Source organism: Etheostoma spectabile, chromosome 22 (genome assembly GCF_008692095.1).
Source record: "Etheostoma spectabile isolate EspeVRDwgs_2016 chromosome 22, UIUC_Espe_1.0, whole genome shotgun sequence".
Lineage (NCBI taxonomy): Eukaryota > Metazoa > Chordata > Actinopteri > Perciformes > Percidae > Etheostoma > Etheostoma spectabile.
In genome coordinates, this window is record NC_045754.1 from 9705283 (window position 1) to 9725614 (window position 20332).

Genomic DNA, 20332 nt, shown 5'->3' on the forward strand with positions numbered 1-20332 from the left:
TTTGCTGACAGGTGGACACCATGAACTACGTGGGGCAGCTGGCAGGCCAGGTGCTGGTGACAGTAAAGGAGCTGTATAAGGGGATCAATCAGGCAACTCTCTCAGGCTGCATCGACGTGGTCGTGGTCCGACAGCCTGACGGGACGTTCCAGTGCTCCCCTTTCCATGTCCGCTTTGGAAAACTGGGGGTGCTGCGCTCTAGGGAGAAAGTTGTGAGTGCCCATACATATATTGATATCATTGAATCTTTAGATTTTTATCCCTAGTTTACCCCTTGTAGAAAAAAAAATTAACTATGTAACTAACTTTGCATTTGTTCTGAGGAAAACATTTTGTTGATAAAGGAAGATCAACTGCTGAAGAAAAAATAGTGCATGATTAATTGGGAAACTGAATGGATTTCTATCTGAAAAACAACTTCCTCACTTTACTGCAGCAATGTATTTATTGTATGTATTACAATAAATACATGTATGTATTGTGAAAAACTCTATGAGACTAATCAATGTCCAAGGACACAACATGGTGATAATCATTAGTTTCTAAACTCTTTTGTTATGGTTGACACTTAATGGGCTCATATTATGCTCCTTTTCAGGTTCATAATAGTAGTTAGAGGTTATATCAGAATAGGTTTACATGGTTTGATTTTCAAAAAACACCATATTTTTGTTGTACTTCACATTGCTGCAGCTCCTCTTTACACCCTGTGTGTTAAGCTGTCTGTTTTAGCTACAGAGTGAGGCATCACACTTCTGTTCCATCTTTGTTGGAGTCGCACATGCGCAGTACCTAGGTCAGCACTACTAACCAGTCAGAAGCAGAGTATGAGGGCGTGCCACGCTAGCAGCCAGGCGAGCATTACGTGTGTTACAGTTTGTCAAAAAGCATAATATGAGCACTTTAAAAACATGCATTAAAATGAGGGATTGCAGAAATACGTTTTATATCTCCCTTGTATCATTCTGCTCCTCTCTTTCCCTTCTGAAGCTCTCTGCTTCTCACAAGAGCAGATTGCCCTTTCTCTCTATTTATAGAAAGTGTGTAGTTGTCAGCTGAGGACTAAGGTGGGATATACAGATTAAAGCTCAATTTAGCCTCTTATTCCTAACTTTACCTTTTCCCATTCAAGAAAAGTGTTTTACAGAAGAGACTTTGCTTACAGTAGAGTCAGACAGTGCAGTAAGCCTGTTGTTGATTAGACTAGACTTAAAAGCAGGTTTGTCACTGTTAACCAGCCAAGCAGAAAAAACTGAACAAAACCTAATGTTGACATCATATCATATGTCAGCATCTTGCAGACACTTACAGTATATTTTGGTCAATTTCTCAAAATGTAAAGACCGAAGAAAACATCACTGTGCACACAACTTACAATACTATATGCTTACCTATGTTGTTGACCTTTTTAACAACAGGCAGCAGGTCTGAGTAAATCTGTGTTTTTTTACATGGATAGAAACTTGTGGCATTTACTGAAAATAGCAAGCCTTTGTACAAGCTGTTCCCTGTTTTCTTTCTCTGGCTTAACTCTTATTCGTCAGGTAAATCTGTGGTAAAGTTTGTTTTATCGATAAGCTGTGTTGTGCATGCCTATGGTGCTTTTCTGCTGTTAACAAACCTCATCAATGTCTGCCTGAGGCCAACTGAGGAGAATGTGGTGAACTACACGGTAAAGCTTTGTACAGAGTATTTCTTACAGAGATGTGTTTGACTCTGCAGATTGATATAGAAATCAATGGGGAACCTGTAGAGCTGCACATGAAGCTGGGAGACAATGGTGAGGCCTTTTTTGTCCAGGAGACAGAGCAGCACAATGTGAGTTTTGAAGAGTTTATGATGAAAATGAAAAAATATTTCAGCTAAACGGATGTTTACTTGTAGAAAGGAATTACTGTGATAACCACATACAGAACTTCTTGCTTTGTACCAACACGCTAAACTAAGATGGTGAACATAGTAACATAACTGCATAACAATAGCATGCTAGCATTTAGCTCAAAACATTGCTGTGGGTAAGAACAGCCTCGCAGCGGCAGCAGCAAGTAGTTTATATATTTTTTACCTGGTCACAGGAGATTGTCCCAGCCCACCTGGTGACCTCGCCCATCCCTACAGAAGAGGCTCTGTTCAGGAGCATAGAGCCCAGATGTGGTGGTTCAGTGGCAGAGAACGGTCAGCCTCTGAATCCAGAAGATTCTGGCTCTGGAAACCCCCAAACCTTCTCCAACACCGCCGGAAAGAAGAAGAGGAGACGCAGGAGGAAGCACAAGGCTGAGCCACGCAGGGAGGAGCAAACCACACCTGCAGGCGGGGAGCTGGAGCTGTGTGAGCTCAGTTCAGATGAGGAGCACAATGCGCAAAATGGACGGTAAGTAGACACCTTAAAAGCTGGATTTTGTTTGTGGTGTTTGTTGTAACACATAAGTTAACTTAATTGCTTCCTGTTTTCAGGGCATCATCGCTATCCATGGTGAAGGAAAATATGGACTACAAGCAACATTCCCCTCTCACTGCCCTCGAATGGGACAGTTACCCTTTCTCTGATGGAGACTGGCCCCCTAGCACTACGTATGCCCCCCCCTTGTCAATTTTTTACATTGTTAATACAAGCATAGAGAATCAGTAAGACTATCCACTTCATCAAAACAGGCAAGGCTGAGTAAAACAAATCACTCCCACAGGCTTGTTACAGCTGACTCAGTGGAAATGTGCTGTTTGCTTACAGCAGGGAGATGTCGGAGCCCATGTCACCCAAGAGTGACTCTGAGCTGATGGTAAAGCCAGCAGAAAGCATGCTCAGGGCTGAGTCCCACATGCAGTGGACCTGGGGAGAGTTTCCAGAATCCACCAGGGTAAGCCACAAAAATAGAATTGTGGTATCTGGTCTAAACTTTGTGAAACAAGGGACATTTTTGGGGTTGAATTGCAAGTTTAGTTCATATCCTCATTTAAACATATTTAGACTTAGTTAGGACTTGTGTATATTGTAGCTTTATCTTGTGCTGTTCTTTCTGGCATGCAGGTCAACAAAAAGGACAAATCAGAGCCAAAGACGTTGACCATCACTCCCTCTGAGAACACACATTTCAGGGTTATCTTGAGCACAGAAGCCATGGAGGAAAGGGAAGGAGAGAGAACCACGGATCCCATTTGCAGTATTATAAAGCCAGAGCCTCGGACCATCAAAATTGATCAGTGCAGCTTCCAACCACAGCCCCCTGAAGCTTCGTCACGCAATACAAACATTACCAAGCACAAGCAAGACCTTTTAGACTTAATGTCCAACAGTTTTACCTCTGAGTTGTGTCCCACTAACGCTGACCTCATCCCAAAAACCGAATGCAAGGCCAAGTGGAAGTCTTCCCCACCCAGCTGCAGGGACCGCAGCACTGCTGCCAGTGTAGCCGGTAACATGGCTGGAGACTCAACAGCTGTTTGTCCTGATGCAAGAGCCTCATCCAAACCCAGCGACTCCCCCGCCAAGAGGAGAGGTAACACAACCTCCCTTTACAACTAGGTTTCTTTACATTGCCGTCTTAATTGAAGCAAATTCATTCTATTTCTGATGTAACAAACGGTTGTACTTGTTTTTTTTTAATTTATGGACTGCTTAAAACTTATCGGGGTGGGCGGTAAATAAGATCTTATTTATGAAACAGCTGCTGGGTTTTGTGAATGAATGAGTGCAATGAATCTCATAGGTAAATAATCAAATAAAAATAAATCTAAGATAAGCAAAAATATGCTTAAAATCTTTATTAGATTCAAAGGACTTCAGACTAGGTTAAAAACATTACTTTTAACTGCTACTGTTTAATGAATGTTTTTAAAAATTGTGTAGAACATTTTAATTGTCATTTAATTATTAAACATGGGGAAGTCTAGAGTAAAACCCCAGATTATGTGAAGGTACTCTTCTTCAAAGTGAATGTTAACAGGAAGGATGTGGTTTCTATTTGGGTAGAGGCTGAGTATATATTTCTGTGTCTACTCTGCATTCACTCAAAAAAACACAAAAAAACCCACAAAAAATAAACAATTGAAGTCAGCGATTTCCGATAAGCGTCTCTTGTCTTGCTTTTGTAAAAGGTGTGAGGAAAAGGAGCCAACATCAGGGACCTGAAGATATTTACCTGGATGACCTGAATGCACTTGAACCTGATGTTGTTGCCCGGTACTTCCCTAAAAGGTACAAACTTGGGAATCATTTCAGTCCTGTTACCTCATTTAGGATTATTATGAGTGTATGTACCAAAGGTGAGAAAGCATTAATTTCCAACTTTAGGAAACAACAGTTTTCAGTACTTGTGCTGTCTATCCAAATATTGAGGTCTGATCCCCAGCCCTACCTGTAAACAGAAGATGTGAAAATAACTGCCATCACTAATGCATAAAAATGGCTGCAGCTATTTATACAACCCTGTGATGAAATTGGTCTGTGTGTGTTTTCAGTGAGTCTGAGCAGGTTGAGGTGGAGAGGCGCTCTGGATCGCAGTCTCCCCAGTCTGTTGGCAGCGCAGCAGCAGACAGCGGCACCGAGTGTCTGTCTGACTCTGCTGGTGACCTCCCTGATGTTACCCTGTCGCTGTGTGGAGGTGTTGGTGAGAACTCAGAGATCCCTAAAGGTACCCACCATTATTAGCAGCAATTTATTTATTGCAGCTTGATAAAACCTGTTTCCTCCTACATCGGTCTTAAAATTCCAGTAGTTATGTCTTCTAAAAAGAAATACAGGGCGGACGGTAGATTTTGAAATTAGCAGCTGATTGAACTTTATTGCTCATACAGGATGTTAACAATCATTTTGTATTCATTTTTTAGGATTTACTGTATTACCCGTATGCCCATTAAACCTTTGCACTGCCCTGCACATTGCATGCTTGCTACAAATGTAACTTGTTTTTAACTATATTTATACATGTCTGTTGAATTTGTATCCTTTTATATTTTTTCTAATCCTTTTTTTCCATATTCATTCACTAATCATGTTACTTGTTTATGTGGCCAATAAAGCTTTGAATCCTTGTTGACAAGTAAATAAGCAGGATGCATTACTTGTTGTGACCGTTTCTCAGCTCCTGCACACTGATGTATTTGTTATTCATATTATGGGCAAATAGCATCATTTAAAATCCGGCTTTTATGTTTCATTTATTCCAGAGAAATTCATGGAGCACATCATTACCTATAATGAATTTGCAGAAAATCCAGCAATAATTGACAATCCTAATTTGGTAGTTAGAATTGCAAACAGGTGAGTTGTCCATGTCTCAATTCAGTTCCTAAAACCCTCACCTACGTTTAATTAATGATTAATTAATATTTAATTGTACGATGTGCACATTAGACCTAAAACTTTTTTTTTCTTCAGGTATTACAACTGGACACTGGCAGCACCGCTGATACTTAGTATGCAGGCTTTTCAGAAGAACTTGCCAAAGGTATACTCTTTGTCAAATGTGTTTATAGAGTACTTTTTGATCTTAAAACTGGATCTGCACAGTATATCTATTAATACATGAATCATGTATCTGAATGGCAGGCTACAGAGGAGGCCTGGGTGAAGGAGAAAATGCCAAAAAAGTCTGGACGCTGGTGGTTCTGGAGAAAGAGCAGCATAAAGCAGGTACTGAATGCGTGACTCAAAGTCAGAGCTCCATCTGTATAGCAGAGGTCAGTGGGAATCCCACACTGTTTAAGTGACTTTGCATTGTAAATTATTCTAGGCAAATAAAGAACAGGTTGCCTAAATGCTTCATTAACCATAGCATCCTGGTTTTGCATTATGTAAAAATAAAACCTGATAATGTCTTCTCTTTTCTTTAGTTATCATCAGAGACCAAGTCAGAGAGACAGGAGTCTTTGACCACAGAGAGCCCTTCCCTTCACCAGGCCCCAGAAACACAGTGAGTCAGCTTCCTTACAACATTACAGCACACACATAGGCACTGTTGGGTAAACATGGCCCACATTAGCATCTTAGTCATTTTATGACTCATAAACTCATCGTTAAGAATTCTGGACGAAGACAGTTTGGACCAGGCAGCTGGGAGATTCTGGATTTAACTTTGTTTCAGGGAGTATTAAGGGTGCATGCAAGTTTTGTGTAAAGTAGTAATAAACAAAGCAGAGTTATAGGCAGGGAGGTCTACTGCCCTCTGATGGCTGTAAATGATTCTACTGGATTTGCTGGTTGACTCACACGTATAAATATGCCCTTATGTCAGTGCATTGTCTTGGCATTGTGCTTATTCTGACATCAATTTGTCTTAAACTCAGTCATCATCATATTGTTTACCTGTCTCACTTCAGACTGCATTCTCTGCAGGCAGAAAGCAGCAGAGTGGTCCAGCGACGATGAGACTAAAGAGCTGAACGCTGTGGCACCTGCTTGGCCACCTACTGACCATGTGCAGACAGAAGGCCCGGCACTGGCGCCTTGCCACTCCTACAAGAAGTCCCTTCGACTGTCGTCAGACCAGATAGTAAGACAAGTGATCCCTGATACTAGCAGTGTGGCTAAAATGAGGCAAACACAGAAGCTGTCTCATTAGTCTGCTGTTTTTCTGATGATGTATAAGGAATGTCTGTGGTCATGCTGCATCAAATTTAATCCTTTTTTTTATTAAAACTCATTTTTATAGGAAAGCAATGCTAGATCAATGAGTACACTTTTAAACGCCACTGTTTTTCTGTCTGTTACAGGCCAGCCTGAAGCTAAGAGAGGGCCCTAATGATGTCACTTTCAGCATAACCACTCAGTACCAGGGGACATGTCGCTGCGAGGGAACAATCTACCTGTGGAACTGGGACGACAAGGTCATAATCTCTGACATCGATGGCACCATCACCAAGTATGAGACATATCTACCTCTTCATAATTCTACTGTGTTCTTTCTCAGGCAGCATTACATAAAACTGTCCTGTTCTCAGGCTGCTCACAAAGACTAACAACTAATCCAATTCTATTTACAACATTTGAAAGAGTTTTTTATTTATTTATTTATTTACCCTAAATCATTTTCCTCCAACAGGTCAGATGTGTTCGGTCAAATTCTGCCTCAACTCGGAAAAGATTGGACTCATCAAGGCATCGCTAAGCTCTACCACTCAGTGCACGAGTAAGATACTGATTTATTACTATTTTGTTAGCATAAGAGATGTCAAACAGCGATGGGGCTGAAGTTAAGTAACAGGTTTAACCTCTCAATAAATATTTTACTGCTACAGGAATGGTTACAAGTTCCTGTACTGTTCGGCCCGAGCAATCGGCATGGCTAACATGACCCGAGGATATCTGCACTGGGTGAACGATAGAGGGACTCTCCTGCCTCAAGGACCGCTTATGCTCTCCCCCAGCAGCCTCTTCTCTGCCTTCCATAGGTAAGAAATCTAACCTAAGCATTTATTCTAAGCTTCAGTCAACAGCATTATTTGATCTAAATCATAGGCGTTTATCGACTGAAGATTTGAAGCAGCGTTGCCAGATGCCTGGTATTAATGGCAGTGCTTTCAGTTACTAGACTGCCAGCCAAGTTAAAGTTGAGATCAAGCAAAAATGGAATGTATTCCAATATAAATAAGTAATTCTGCTATGTCTTTTGTTGGCTTAGCTGGAATTAAAATGTGTGTCAACACCGGTCGCACTTACAGTATGCACTGCTGAGCAGCTAAAGACCTTTTACTTTTGTTTAAAAAAAAAAAAAACTTGCTTTTACGTTTTTTCACCTAATTGGTAACCTTAATTACCAGTTTCTATGGTCATTTTGGATACCCATTGACTCTATAAATGGTTATAAATAATACAGTAGGCAACCCCATTAGCAGTGAAAGGTCAAAGGTTAGGTCTCTAATCCTTTCTTTGTAATTCTCTTGTTAGAGAAATCATAGAAAAAAAGCCTGAGAAGTTCAAGATTGAATGCCTCACCGACATCAAGAACCTGTTTTTCCCAAACACACATCCCTTCTATGCAGCCTTCGGAAACCGAGCAAGCGTAAGTATTATTTTAGGTTTGGGGGTCTATCTTCAATAAATCCTAGCTTATATTTTTATGTGAAAAAGAGGTATAATGTTACGGTCAGTTAGATGCCATTACTCTGAAAAGGATCTTTGTTGTCCTCTGTTTTAGGACGTGTTTGCCTATAAGCAAGTGGGCGTGCCCGTGTGTCGGATATTCACAGTGAATCCCAAAGGGGAGTTAATCCTCGAGCAAGCCAAAGGCAATAAAACCTCGTAAGTCTCCAAGCATTACTGGAGTTGTTGTTTGTGTCCGTCAGCGTTTTCTCTTATTGCTGCTTTTTATTTTACAGATACAGCCGGCTGAGTGAGCTGGTGGAGCATGTTTTTCCTTTACGAAGTTCACAACACAGCGCCACCTTCAGCTGTCCAGAGTTCAGCTCCTTCTGTTACTGGAGACAGCCGATCGCTGAGGTGTGTTTGGAGGAGCTGCTCTAACTTAAAATGATATTAACATTTTCAACTAACGTTGTCGACTTAACTCAGGGCAGTAATGCCTGTATGCACTTGTTTTATAATATTTACAAGTTTTTGTAATTGTCAATTTTGTAGGCTACTGGAATAGTTTGATATTGTCTTAGACACATTCAACTGAAGTGAAGAAGTTTGGGATATGAATGTATTCCATATTTTTTAATGCACAACATTTCATTTATTCCCTTATATGCGCTTGTATTCTTTGTGCTTGAGCTACACAGTTAAGGGGTGTATTTGAAGGCACGGTAAGCTTTTGGCACATACGAAAGCCAAAAGTATGACATACTGTATGAGTTATTATTCTTACCATTTGAATAGTTTCTTTTACATGCTTATGAGAAGATATTCACTAAGCATGTATTTAGGAGTGGAGGTGTTGGTGTTTAAACTGGCTACTGGCTCGGTATGAAACAAAAATACTTGCTGTATTACACTCTCTGCCTGACCTGAGCGCTATCATAAAAAAAAACAAGGTAATATTCATAGCAGCTATGTTATTTTTTTTTTTATATCCCTTTAAGGCCTTATCCACTCTTTAATGTTCGCAATAAATGTCTTACATCTTTGTTCCAAAGCTTAATGATTTTGCACTATAAGAAAAAATGTGAAATTAAGTTATTAATTGCATTAGTGCAGTTTAAAAAAAAAGCACTTTCTGTACTGTAGATGCTGCTATTTGGTAAAAGGTATTTCTTTTTCCAAAATCAAGCTTTAGTTAGACTAACAGTGAAGTATTTTTGATTAATCTTTTGCCTAAGTTTTTGCCCGACTTGTTTGATTTTGTCATTGTGATAAATACAGTATTTCAATGCTAGGCCTCTTTGTTTATAACCTTGTCATGCTCAGTTGTGCAGCTGTAAGTAAAGTTTAATGCATTCTTTCTATGAAAGTGATTAACTTTGTGTGAGGAGAACAGTCTTTTCTTGGTTTAGTGGTCTTATTTCACTTTTCAGTGAAAAAAATTTGCTGCTGCTTAAAGTGTTTTCTGTAGATTATTGTAATTTACCTCATGGCGATCAAATTTACATTGTGATGTAACAATGTAAGCCCAAGTATGTTTGGATGACTGTTTTCATAAATACATTTAATCTGTTTTCTATTTACTAGATTGTCTGAGAGTTGAGCTCAGAAAACACGATTTATTTAAGTATAAGTACTATAAGTTAATAGGTAAAGTATGAACTCTGTATACATATTATAAACTGTGTTGTAGTAATAAACTGTTAAATCAAATTATGATTGTTGCATTAATAAAACCACAAATTGTATTTGAAACAAAGCTTATTTTGCACCAATAAGAAATGTATGCAATAATAAAAACTGGTATGAACTGTAGGATGTTTCTAATAAAATAAACACTGAGTTGCTAAGTAAGCAATGAACAAATTGGATCAACTGGAATTCAAATATTAGCACAACTCAGTAACATCAGCATTACTAGGTGGTGTACTTACAATACACAGTTTTTAAATACTAAGGAAAAACTGATTACTGCAGTTGACCACAAATAAATGTGTAAGATCTGGGTCATAGACAACTTCACAATGAAAATATGAAATAATTGCAATGTATACACACTATATACTGTATAAGTACTAATGAGAAATAGAAATAATCTCATTTAACATTTTTCCGGGCTGGTAAAGACATTTCTTTCCCTCCTCTGATAATGTAATATCACCATTAGCCTTAATGTGTCCCCAGTAACGTACACCACGCTCCACTCATGGCTTATATAAGGGGTCTTTAAAGAGGCCAGGGCTACCGTTTTGATGGGCTGGGGTAGAGAAGCACAGCGCTGAAAGATGACAGGATCTCAGAAGATGCTGAGCTGGCAAGTTTTCCAGCAGTCATGACCAGTCCTGCTCGATCTCCTCTCCTCAGCGACAGAACCAGACTCAGTGAGGCTGAACCGCTGCAGTTACACCGATCATGTGAGGGCGGGGCCGCCGCTTCTGAAAAGAAGCCCGTTGAGTCCAACCTCTGGATGCTGTGATTGGAAACAGACAGGACCGCCTCAACCCTGTCACCGCGCTGGGCTGTGAGCACAGCGGTCACCAGGTAGTGGCCGTCGCTGGGAGCTGTGAAGATACCTGAGAACAACACCCATATACTTTTATTACACACACTTGGGCACACACATTAAAATATTTTAGGATTCCCATGGAATTTCCTTCAGACATTCATGTTCTCCAGAGGAATAATCCTACCAATAAAAGTGATCCTCTGACAACGAAATGCAGTTTACCATCTAACCAGACATGCAAAAAGACAGTAAAGAGTCATTTATAGAAAAATATAGAGTAAATACAAAGTGGACTAAACAGTAAAGGTTATGCATTTCATTATAAATTGAGTACATTGTTGTTGTAGCCTGTTCGTCATCGTCACTTTGGATTTCTTGTTAATTGTGATGGGCATTAAACAGTTTTTCATACCGTTTATAGCCTAAATAATAATTTAATTTAATTACAAAATATCAATATCGCCAGCATTCAAATTAAATTCACAACAACAGTTCAAACTGAAGTTTACAATATCAAACTGTGGGTTAAAATGTAGGTTTATGGTTAATTGTTTGGGCCAGCGTGACTGTATTAACAGTTACCTGTATGAGCGTCATAGTGTCCTCCATCATTGACCAGCACTTTGTTGAATCGAATGATTCCAATCTCTCCCTGGAACGGAGGAAGAGTCAGACCCGCTGAGAAGGACACCTTCTCACCTAAACACAGGAAAGGAAAAATTAACTAACAAACATTAACAGAGGTAGAAACCTGTAGACTGAATCCATTCAAACCTGAAGCAGAGGCAGGTTCCTGTGGCGATAGTCTGTGGGCCGTGTTCACTTCTGTTGATCAAAACTAAAACATTGGTATTCACTCTTGAAAGCCTAATGTGATGCAGCACAAAAAAAGGACTATCTACCTGAGATGAGTGGCATGCTGGGCTTTAGCGAGCCAGTAGATTTGACTGCAGAGGCTGATGAAATAAAACTAAAAAATTAGACGCATGAAACAATCGTGGGAAACATGCAGAGCTGAGTGCATGTACATGTGGGTGTGACTCACCTGGAGCTCCAGCAAAGCCTTGAACAGGTATCATGCTGCCATCTGTCCCCTTGGGCAACTTGGACGAGGACATCTTGCCAGGGGGTCCCGCCTCTCCGGTCTCTATCACGGGTGGCTGTGGGAGGGAAGCAACCTGAGGACCAAGCGGCCCCGCAGGACTCTTACGTAAACCGTCCTCCACAGCAACCTGAACACCTAAAATACAGATATGGAGTGAACGATGGAGAGGTTGCAGGTAAGAGAGAGATAGAAGCATGGATGCAGATGTTTGGAGACAAATTGCAGTCAAAAACATTTCAATTATGAGTAGTAAGGGGCAAATAGGCCTTCATTTATGTCATGGTATATGTCATTTTACAGTATATTTCAATTTTGATTAAAATCATGATAACAGTACGTTTTCTGGGAATTAAATTGAGAAAATTGTGATAGGTAAAATCGAAATTATGGGAATATATGATTGCCATAAAGCAGCAACACACGTTTTTGTCTAATGTAATGGGTTCTGAAACTGGCGGCAGGGCCACTGCAAGAGGTCACACATGACTAGGGGGAAAATGTGGAGAGCAAGTAAAAAAAACTAAAATAAAATAAAAGTCACAATAATGAAGAAACTATAAGCTAAGACATGTGCTTTGAGTCTTGCAAAGCAATCAAGGTTCAGATTTTCAAGATGTCGTCAGACCAACTGGCATGTACAAGTTTATCATGTGTTATTAATTTGCACATCAACTTGCGTTTTTCCAAAGGGGCGGAGGGGTCTCAAACTTTACATAAAAAGTTTGAGACCAAATGCCACAATGCAAACAGAGAAACTGTATTCAATGTTATAGCAAAGTCTCTTGACAGCGGACATTTAACATTTTCACATACCTCCTATACAACATTCATAATACATTTGAAATCAAATGAATACCTCTCTTACACAAACTAAAAAATGACATACCAGTAGTATTCACCGGCAGGCCTCTCTTATTTAATTTGAATGACACTGGTCCACATCGTAATTGTTTCAAACTTTTGAAATGAATTGTTTGCACCAACAAATGTTGGCCAACATCATAGCAATAACGTTGAATTATATTATATATGTTGTGTTTCTACTTTTTTACTTGCATGTGAACTTTTCAAGAAACATGTTTATGTCAGGGCTACTGTAGACTCATTGACAGCCAAACAGTGAGTGGTTCTACAAGCCCGTTTTAATGGTCATGAACAGAGAAAGTGACAGACCAATTCCCCATCTCCCATCACAAGGCGATCAGCTCTGAACGTACCGCTGCATTCCTGAGAACCGCCACTGGGATGAACCCTGGAGTTTATCAACAAATCACCCCTCATGGCTGGGGGCACAAACTCTGCTCTACTACAAGACCACAGCCCCCAGCTCTTCTGTTCTACCTGGGAAATCAGCACATAAAAGGCATACCAGCAGCATACCAAGGCACAGCCACATGTTCAGCCACCAGACAGCATGTTCTCTCACCCTGGGGAAAAGGGTCATTTAGTAAAGTCTGCCTGTTAAACACAACATGTGGCGAGGGACCGGTGTGCAACCATAAAACAGCTAAGGGGGTAAGTCTGCATATAAGCACATGTGCGTGTGTTTCACTGGTCTGCGTTTGTTGGTCGTGTCGCTGCTCATATAAAGCGAGGTATGTGAGTAGCCTTTGATGGGAGGGATTCAAAACTGATTTCAGGCCTAGTTCTACAAGAATGAAAGAGGCAAACACAGGATGGATGCATGTACTCGAGAGTGTATGTCATGATGAAAGAGGTGAGCTGTAAACAAATGCAGCTGGGTCTGCTGTTTGCCACAAATTGGCGATCTATCCAGCAAAGCAGCATGGGAAACCCTGGCTCTGTTGTTAGTCACTTAACCCCCCACAGTTCCAAAATACAACAGCCCCTTGTATCACAAGAATGCCCACATTCCACATTACACACCACATAATAATGACACGTGCACAGCAAGTTGTTGAGTGTTGACTTTATATGGGACTGTTAACCAAAAACACACCGCGCTCATAAGACTTTATTTAGGGATCAATAAATCTAGCCTCAGAACTCAGGAGATAAAGGGAGTTTGCTAAATGTCCAAATCCTCCCTGTCAAGATAAGAGGGCGTAAAATGAGCAGCCGCCAAATGCCGCAGGCAATATTGTTCTTGAGGGCTTTCTGTTAGGTCTCATCTTGGTTTTGGATCATGGGGTTATCATGTTTGAGCACTGACCAGAGAGCACCACCCTACAAATGACCTCATCTCTCGTAGGTCATTGACCCGCCAGCTTAAAAACACGGAGCGTTGTCAGAAGCAGGAAAGCATGCTTTCTTATCTCCCGACCCCATAATAGAGCCCTACGATGCTTTAAGTGAGTGCACAATGAGAGATGTGCTTTAACGCAAGTAAAAGCATTAGGAAACTTACATTTGACATAAGCACAATGACAAACTGAGGAAAACGCACTTTGCAGTATATGGGTCCAAGTATGCAAAAAAACATTATCAAATGTTTATACAATAATATATAAATATAATAATAATAATAATAATAATAATAACAATATATAAGGGGACATAAGGGGTGTTTGCACCGTTACCATAGATTATAAAAGTGCAATGTGATTGAAGGCTCAGCAAAAAAGCCATTTAGTGGACCTTGTGTTACGATTGGTTGGTACAACTTTCTTATAAATCACACTTTATAAAGGGTTATACGTTACAACTAATGGCTTTGCTCATAGTTTAAAAACAATTTACTAATATTTCTTTATACATTAGTTATAAGCCATTAATAAGACTGATGTTAGGTTGCCAGGTTGGAGAAAATCCTTTTATCCCTTTGGTGTTTATCCTCCTCCAGCTGCAGGACACTTGATTTATCTTTTAGATAGCTATTCATTGCATCAGGTCGTTACTCTTTTGGACCTCTTACCTTAAAGGAAAACCTGCAGAATATCTGGACAAAAATCTATTCATTAATAATGTATTAACAATTTTAACTCTTCTTAATATAAAGTGTTAGTTCCAAAAGCCTTTCTTTAAAAGGTTACCAACATTTATAACTGCATTCTTAGCAAACACCAGCAACCCAAACATTGCTTTTAATGGATCATAACTCATCTGTTAAGGTTTTTAAATGGTTGATTAATCATTAATAAAACTGTAAACAACTTTTAAACCTATTAGAAATGGTGCCTGTTTAAAAGTGCCCCAATGTATCTTTCAAACCATGTCAATTACTCATTTCAGTACCGGAATTAATGAAGAATTCAGTTTTTCTAAACTTTGAGTAACTGTACATGTAGCTGTAACACATATTTACTGGAGGCCCACTGTTGTATTTCTGTCGTGTGTCAACAAGCCAGAATAAAATAAAGCCATGACATCATGATTAGCACTGAAAGCAACAAAATCATGTCATGAATGACACATTGCATCTGTCTTCATCCCTGCCCTGACCCCTGTTATTTAAGGTTAACGACCGGTATGACATCATGGTAAACACATTGGCAAATGACCCTTGGGACCCTGATGCAGCTTCAAGTGTTCACACTGTTTATTTCAACAGAAGGAACTCAGCCATGCAAGTTAAAAAAAGAAAAGAGAACACGGCATGGGACTTGAAGAAATAAAGCACGGTAGATGTTGTGAGGAAAAGGAGTGATATAAATGTTGATTCCAGTAGCACCTAATCTAAACAAACTGAAGCTCCTGGCTCTGATATAAAGACGGCCACGAGTGCTCGCTGTGATAAGCTGTGTGGAATGGTGATCCCTCTGTAAAGGACTTCTCCAAGGAAGGTTTTTCCACTCTCTTCAGATAAGCCGGGAGGGGGAGATTATAGGATGATGCAGCTGGCAGGGCAAAGACAACGAGGAGCCAGTGGTCAAAATGGCCCACGTAACATCGCTGAGCACTAGTGGAAATCATGATTGATTGTGTTTCCACTTGCAGAACCTCCCAATAACAGAATGATGAAATTACATTGTGACAGCCATTGGGTGGAGTGACAACATGTCCCAATCGTTACAGATTGGCAACAATTGGCAAAAAGAACCAGAACCAGGGCTATTTCATTCCAGTTCACCTCCCATATGATTCTGGACTGGATCACATCCGGCATCACCTGCACAGTTAACGACTGAAAACTAGCCGGTCCCAGAGGAAGAGACTTGGCTCGTAAACATTATGGGCGTTCTTCTGGTTCCGATTTACAACTGTGAGGGTCAGAGAAGTCCAGCTTGGTCTCATAGGCACCATTATAAGCAGGCTCATACGAGAAATATGCAACATATGCACTGATACCAAAATCTGTACTCTGAAATATGCTTACCGCTACTAGTCTTGCAATAATATCCAGCATAGGGGATAAACAAATAGATTCATATGATATTAAACAGGGTGACACTCACAATTTACTCCCACAAAAACTATTCATACATGTAGGATGCACAAAAAAAGTCAAGCAAGCAACATTTCTTTATGCCAAAGCATTGCTCAACACAAGTTGGGTAAATTAAATCAAGCATGTGTCTTTAATAAACCCTGCCTCCTTTAACTGAGAACATAGTTAAATAGAAATCCAACTTCCTTTCACTCACACACTCTAACACACGCCAATATTACAGCCTCTGCGATTATTGGACTAAACAAATGCGCTATGGTCCAAGCAATGATCTAAAATTATGGGAAATATTACAGCCATTTCATTGATCTCCAGCTTCTAATTAAACTTCTGTGAATGACAAATCCGATTTAGCCTGTGTTAAAAGAAAGACGATATAACTTCTGCTGAAAGGCGCACACTGTGGCCACAAGTGAAGTTTACAAGATTAAAGTAAAATACAGTGGCACAAGCAGAGAATAGTCAGTTAACTTAGTCAGTTTAGGTCTGTTATACTGTAATAACATTAGCCATCATAAGCCAGTGGTCATACCAGACCAGGTACCAGTTTTGTTTTATTTTAAGTATTCAACTTTTTATTTGTCAGAAGAATATATTTAAGAGGAATGTAAGTGTCCTTGTAAATCATTACTTCACAGGTAATCATTCACACCAAGAAAATAAAATGGGTGAGTTTATGTGTGCATAGCAGCTTACCTGTGTTCCCAGGTTTGCTGTTTATCAGCACCTGGAGGTCTCCGCCTGCATTAGAGATGTGGTTCTGGAGGTTCTCACAAGTTCCCCTCAGTCCTCCGATATCTCGTGCGTGAGCTCTAACTGTACTATTCAGCTGGTTGACACAAGTCCACAACCCAGTGACGTGTTTATTCAGACCCTCTTTGATCCTCTGGAGGCTACTGGAGATGGGATCCAGCTTGCCACATAAACTCTCCACACGAACAACGCGGCTGTCCATGTGTGCAATCACCTTCCCGACATCTTCTGTGTGGTTCTTGCAGTGGTCGGCCTTGGCTTTCACTTCCCTGCTCAGCTCATCCAGACGCTTTCTCAGCTCTTGATGCTGGGTCCTGTGAAGCTCCAGAAGGTCCTTGGCCTCCTGTGAAGACCCCGTTTTAACTTGACCCCAGGTGGAATTGAGGATTACAGACACCTGAGACTGCCAGTGGACTACATCTGATAGCGAGTCCTCCAACCTGCCCACACGCCCTTTCAGATGGCTCAAGTCGCTGTGTACGTTCTCAACGCTGGCGCTGTAATTGAGGAGTTGCTCCTCCATTGCTCCAAGGCCATTTATCTGGCCTTTAAGACTACTCTCCATAGCATCTACAGCAGTTATGCAGCTCTGGGAGTCTTGTTGAAGGTTTTCTACAGCAGTCCAAAGACTGCCAGATGGGGAGTCAGTGCTGGTATCTACCAACAGGCCGGTGAGTTTGTTCTCCATGGAGGCCAGCTTTTTCTCCAGAGTCTCCTTCAGGTCTTTGATAACCTCGGCCCGTTCTTTTTTCAGCATCTCCTCCACAAAGAGGCACTGGGCCGCTACGGTCTTCTCAGATGAGTTCAGACAGATCTCAAAGTTCTCCACAGGACGGGTGTCTTCCTTTCTTGGATCAACCAGCTTTGTCTTAAGGTCCTGGATCTCTTTGCGCAAGTCAGTTTCCTTGGAGTCCATGAGCTCGGCCAGGCTGAGGTAGCTAGATTCTTGTCCCTCACACTGCTCCTGAACTGACATGATTTTATAGTCGCATGAGTTCTTCATGTCTGCCATTTTGATGTCGATGCCCTCCATTAACTCCTCTCTCAGAGCGCGGATCTTCTCGTCCAGGTAGGCATGTAGGTCTGTAGGACTGGCTGGGGGAGCAGGAGGGGGTGTCGACAGCCGGTTGTGCATGGCCTCCATCAACAGATGAATTTGTCCATCATGACGGTTGACACGGCCAAGGAGGTCATCCAGGGTATTGCTCTTGGACTCTAGATCGTCTGTGACCTGGCTGATCTTGTTCATGACGTCGTCCATCTGCGTTGTCTCGTGTCCAAAAGAGAAGTCCTGAACCTGAACAGTGTGGGTCTCTGCGCCTCTGGCACTGACAGGCTGCCTGTAGTTACTCAGCAGCGTAACCAGCATTTTACTGGCATCCTCTTGGAGATCCAATCTCAGATTGGAGGACATGTCTGTCATTCTTGCTTGCATGTTAAGGACCATGTGGGATAGTCGCTGCACCTCCTCCTCCAGGTGTTGTACATTTTGAGATGCTCCATGACCCTCCAGTGGCCTTTGACCTGGCTGATCTGCAAACTGCTCCGCTCTTCCCCATGGATGGTTCCTCTGGTTCTCTGTTTGCTGTTCTGGAACTATAAAAGAGAAACAGAGAGAGCAATGGGAAACAGAAATATGTCTGCTTTCATTCTGGTGTTTTCCAGCAGTTATTTGTTTTTTTTAAAATATATTGTTATGCTAGATTTCTTTAGTTAGAAAGATGTCTTTTACCTTGTGGGACTGGTATATGTCCAGAGGCAGACGGAGCATGAGGTAAACGCTCCACTTGGAGCAGCTTTATGTCCTTCACCTCCCGGCAGTCGTGGCCCTGGTACCCCGGGCAGCACCTCCACTCCAGCTCTGTTACAGTCTTGTATGCAATCTTATACATTGGCCTAAAGTGTGTCTGATATCTGGAGGCATTCGACACATGAAGACATGATTACATTCTAAAAATCCAGGTGCTTATACAATGGTATGTTTAACAGTGTAAGAGATAATTCTTCTCAATAAAGTCTCAATATAAGACGTGTGCAACTCTCCCTCTCATACAATGTAAACTTGGAGTCACAGCACAATAAAGTCTGTTTGTTGACAACTAAAACTAAATAAACACTAGTCACATTTGCAATGAATTAATCACGCAGTTGGCAGGAAACAGCTAAGACTTTCCACCAATTCCACGCCATGAGGACACTGTTGGACCACAGACCCCCGCCACTCGATGATTAATTACATCTCACCAAGTGTGTTTGTTGCTTAATGAACACTGAAGCAAAACAAAGTCAGAGTTATGTCTGACCATATTGCCCTTCATGAAGATTTAACACAGATGCTTGAATCATGTTTAAGATTCTTCAAAGAATGAAAGTCATTTATATTGTCTCTATTGCAAGCCTTTCCCCCCCCCATCTTAAATACAGTTTTGAAGTATTCATAAATTAAGTATCACCATTTTATGCTACATTAAACTTCTACTCCACTACATTTTGAAGGTAATTGTTCTTTTTACTCTTTTAATGTAGATCAACTTACGCTAATGTGATATATATATATATATATATATATATATATAAAAAATTGTTTTGTAAGTACTTTAACTATAAGTATATTTTGATAGTCAATAGTTTTGCTTATGAAATAGAAATAATAAATCACTAATGCAGATACAATGTCTCAAATGTTTTCACTAAATGCTTTGATAGTTTTGGACCTAAAGAAAAAAACTAATCCAAATATAAGAATATAATAAAAACAGAAGAACATAGAACACTGGGGAATGTCAGAGGAACACCTTCATCCTACCTCCCTACTTCAGACGTACATCTGACCAAGCTCAACATTTTGTATTTTAACACCACAGTAAGTTATTTGACAGTTGCAAAAATCCACTTTGTAGAGTAAAACCAACAGTATTGCCTGACACTGTTAAAAATACAAAAAAAAAAATCTGGCCTCCACTCAGTGTCCCGAACTGCAGGGAACTTACATCACTTGTTGCGCACAACTTGGCAACTCCGGTGGACACGGCAAAACCTCTGGCTGCAGGAAACTCTCCGTGCCTCCAACAACGGCACAGCTCACGTTCTTGTGCACAACGTAGGCGCACCAGTTTCTGCAGAAAAGTCACCGTTAATCACTCCTGGCGTAGAAAGCTTCGGTGGGTACTCATTGCATGGATTACTTTTCCTCAACTGACAGAGTTTATTTACACACAGTAGAGGATACATGAGGCGCTTTAATCAATGAGTGGTTCCTCAACATGCAAAACATGATATAAACAATACATCCGTTACTCACTTATTTCTCTGTCGTGTTTCGGTGCCAGAATATGCGTTACCCCGGAACATGCTATGTTGGAAAGGTGATCCACTGATGAGAGGGAAAGTTATCAAAAAGTGAAAAAGTCCGCGCTTCATGGTTAACATGTGAATTAAATGATCCAGTATGCTTTCAGAATGTAGTCATTGACTACTGAAGGTCTGTGATCAGTGAAGCGGTTGTTCCTTCTCTGTGGTGCGCAGATCGAAACAAGCTCCTTGCAGCGTCCTTGGATGTGACGTGTCGGGACCCCCTCCAGCGCGCACACGCCCACGCACACA

General features: G+C 40.8%; 2 protein-coding genes across 5 annotated transcripts in view; one reads left to right on the top strand and one right to left on the bottom strand.

Moving 5' to 3' along the window:
* The window catches only part of LOC116672455 (phosphatidate phosphatase LPIN2), a 13199-nt gene extending 4063 nt beyond the window's left edge, over positions 1-9136 (top strand). The window contains exons 2-20 of one of the 2 annotated variants that reach the window (XM_032504332.1): positions 12-212; positions 1723-1818; positions 2076-2371; positions 2455-2571; positions 2729-2855; positions 3026-3494; positions 4093-4192; positions 4456-4628; positions 5164-5257; positions 5375-5444; positions 5546-5629; positions 5830-5909; positions 6329-6488; positions 6709-6857; positions 7038-7124; positions 7234-7386; positions 7883-7997; positions 8133-8236; positions 8314-9136. In XM_032504332.1, coding sequence (XP_032360223.1) covers positions 21-212; positions 1723-1818; positions 2076-2371; positions 2455-2571; positions 2729-2855; positions 3026-3494; positions 4093-4192; positions 4456-4628; positions 5164-5257; positions 5375-5444; positions 5546-5629; positions 5830-5909; positions 6329-6488; positions 6709-6857; positions 7038-7124; positions 7234-7386; positions 7883-7997; positions 8133-8236; positions 8314-8458 — 2811 coding nt within the window. In that variant the 5' untranslated portion in view covers positions 12-20 and the 3' untranslated portion in view covers positions 8459-9136. The remainder of the gene's footprint in view (positions 1-11; positions 213-1722; positions 1819-2075; positions 2372-2454; positions 2572-2728; positions 2856-3025; positions 3495-4092; positions 4193-4455; positions 4629-5163; positions 5258-5374; positions 5445-5545; positions 5630-5829; positions 5910-6328; positions 6489-6708; positions 6858-7037; positions 7125-7233; positions 7387-7882; positions 7998-8132; positions 8237-8313) is intronic. The other variant, XM_032504333.1, reaches the window with a different exon arrangement.
* A 55-nt stretch (positions 9137-9191) lies between these two features.
* On the bottom strand, positions 9192-20303 carry emilin2b (elastin microfibril interfacer 2b). Of its 3 annotated transcripts, XM_032504329.1 has the most exons (9): positions 20031-20303; positions 19720-19845; positions 18462-18643; positions 16673-18325; positions 11569-11763; positions 11426-11479; positions 11298-11348; positions 11106-11222; positions 9192-10590 (listed from the first exon to the last, which is right to left on the bottom strand). In XM_032504329.1, exons 1-9 carry the CDS (start codon positions 20156-20158, stop codon positions 10259-10261), a joined length of 2838 nt encoding a protein of 945 aa, XP_032360220.1. In that variant the 5' UTR covers positions 20159-20303; the 3' UTR covers positions 9192-10258. The 3 variants fall into 3 exon arrangements, with proteins under 3 accessions (XP_032360220.1, XP_032360221.1, XP_032360222.1); XM_032504330.1 differs by lacking the exon at positions 11298-11348; XM_032504331.1 differs by lacking the exons at positions 11298-11348; positions 11426-11479.
* Between the last annotated feature and the right edge of the window lie 29 nt (positions 20304-20332).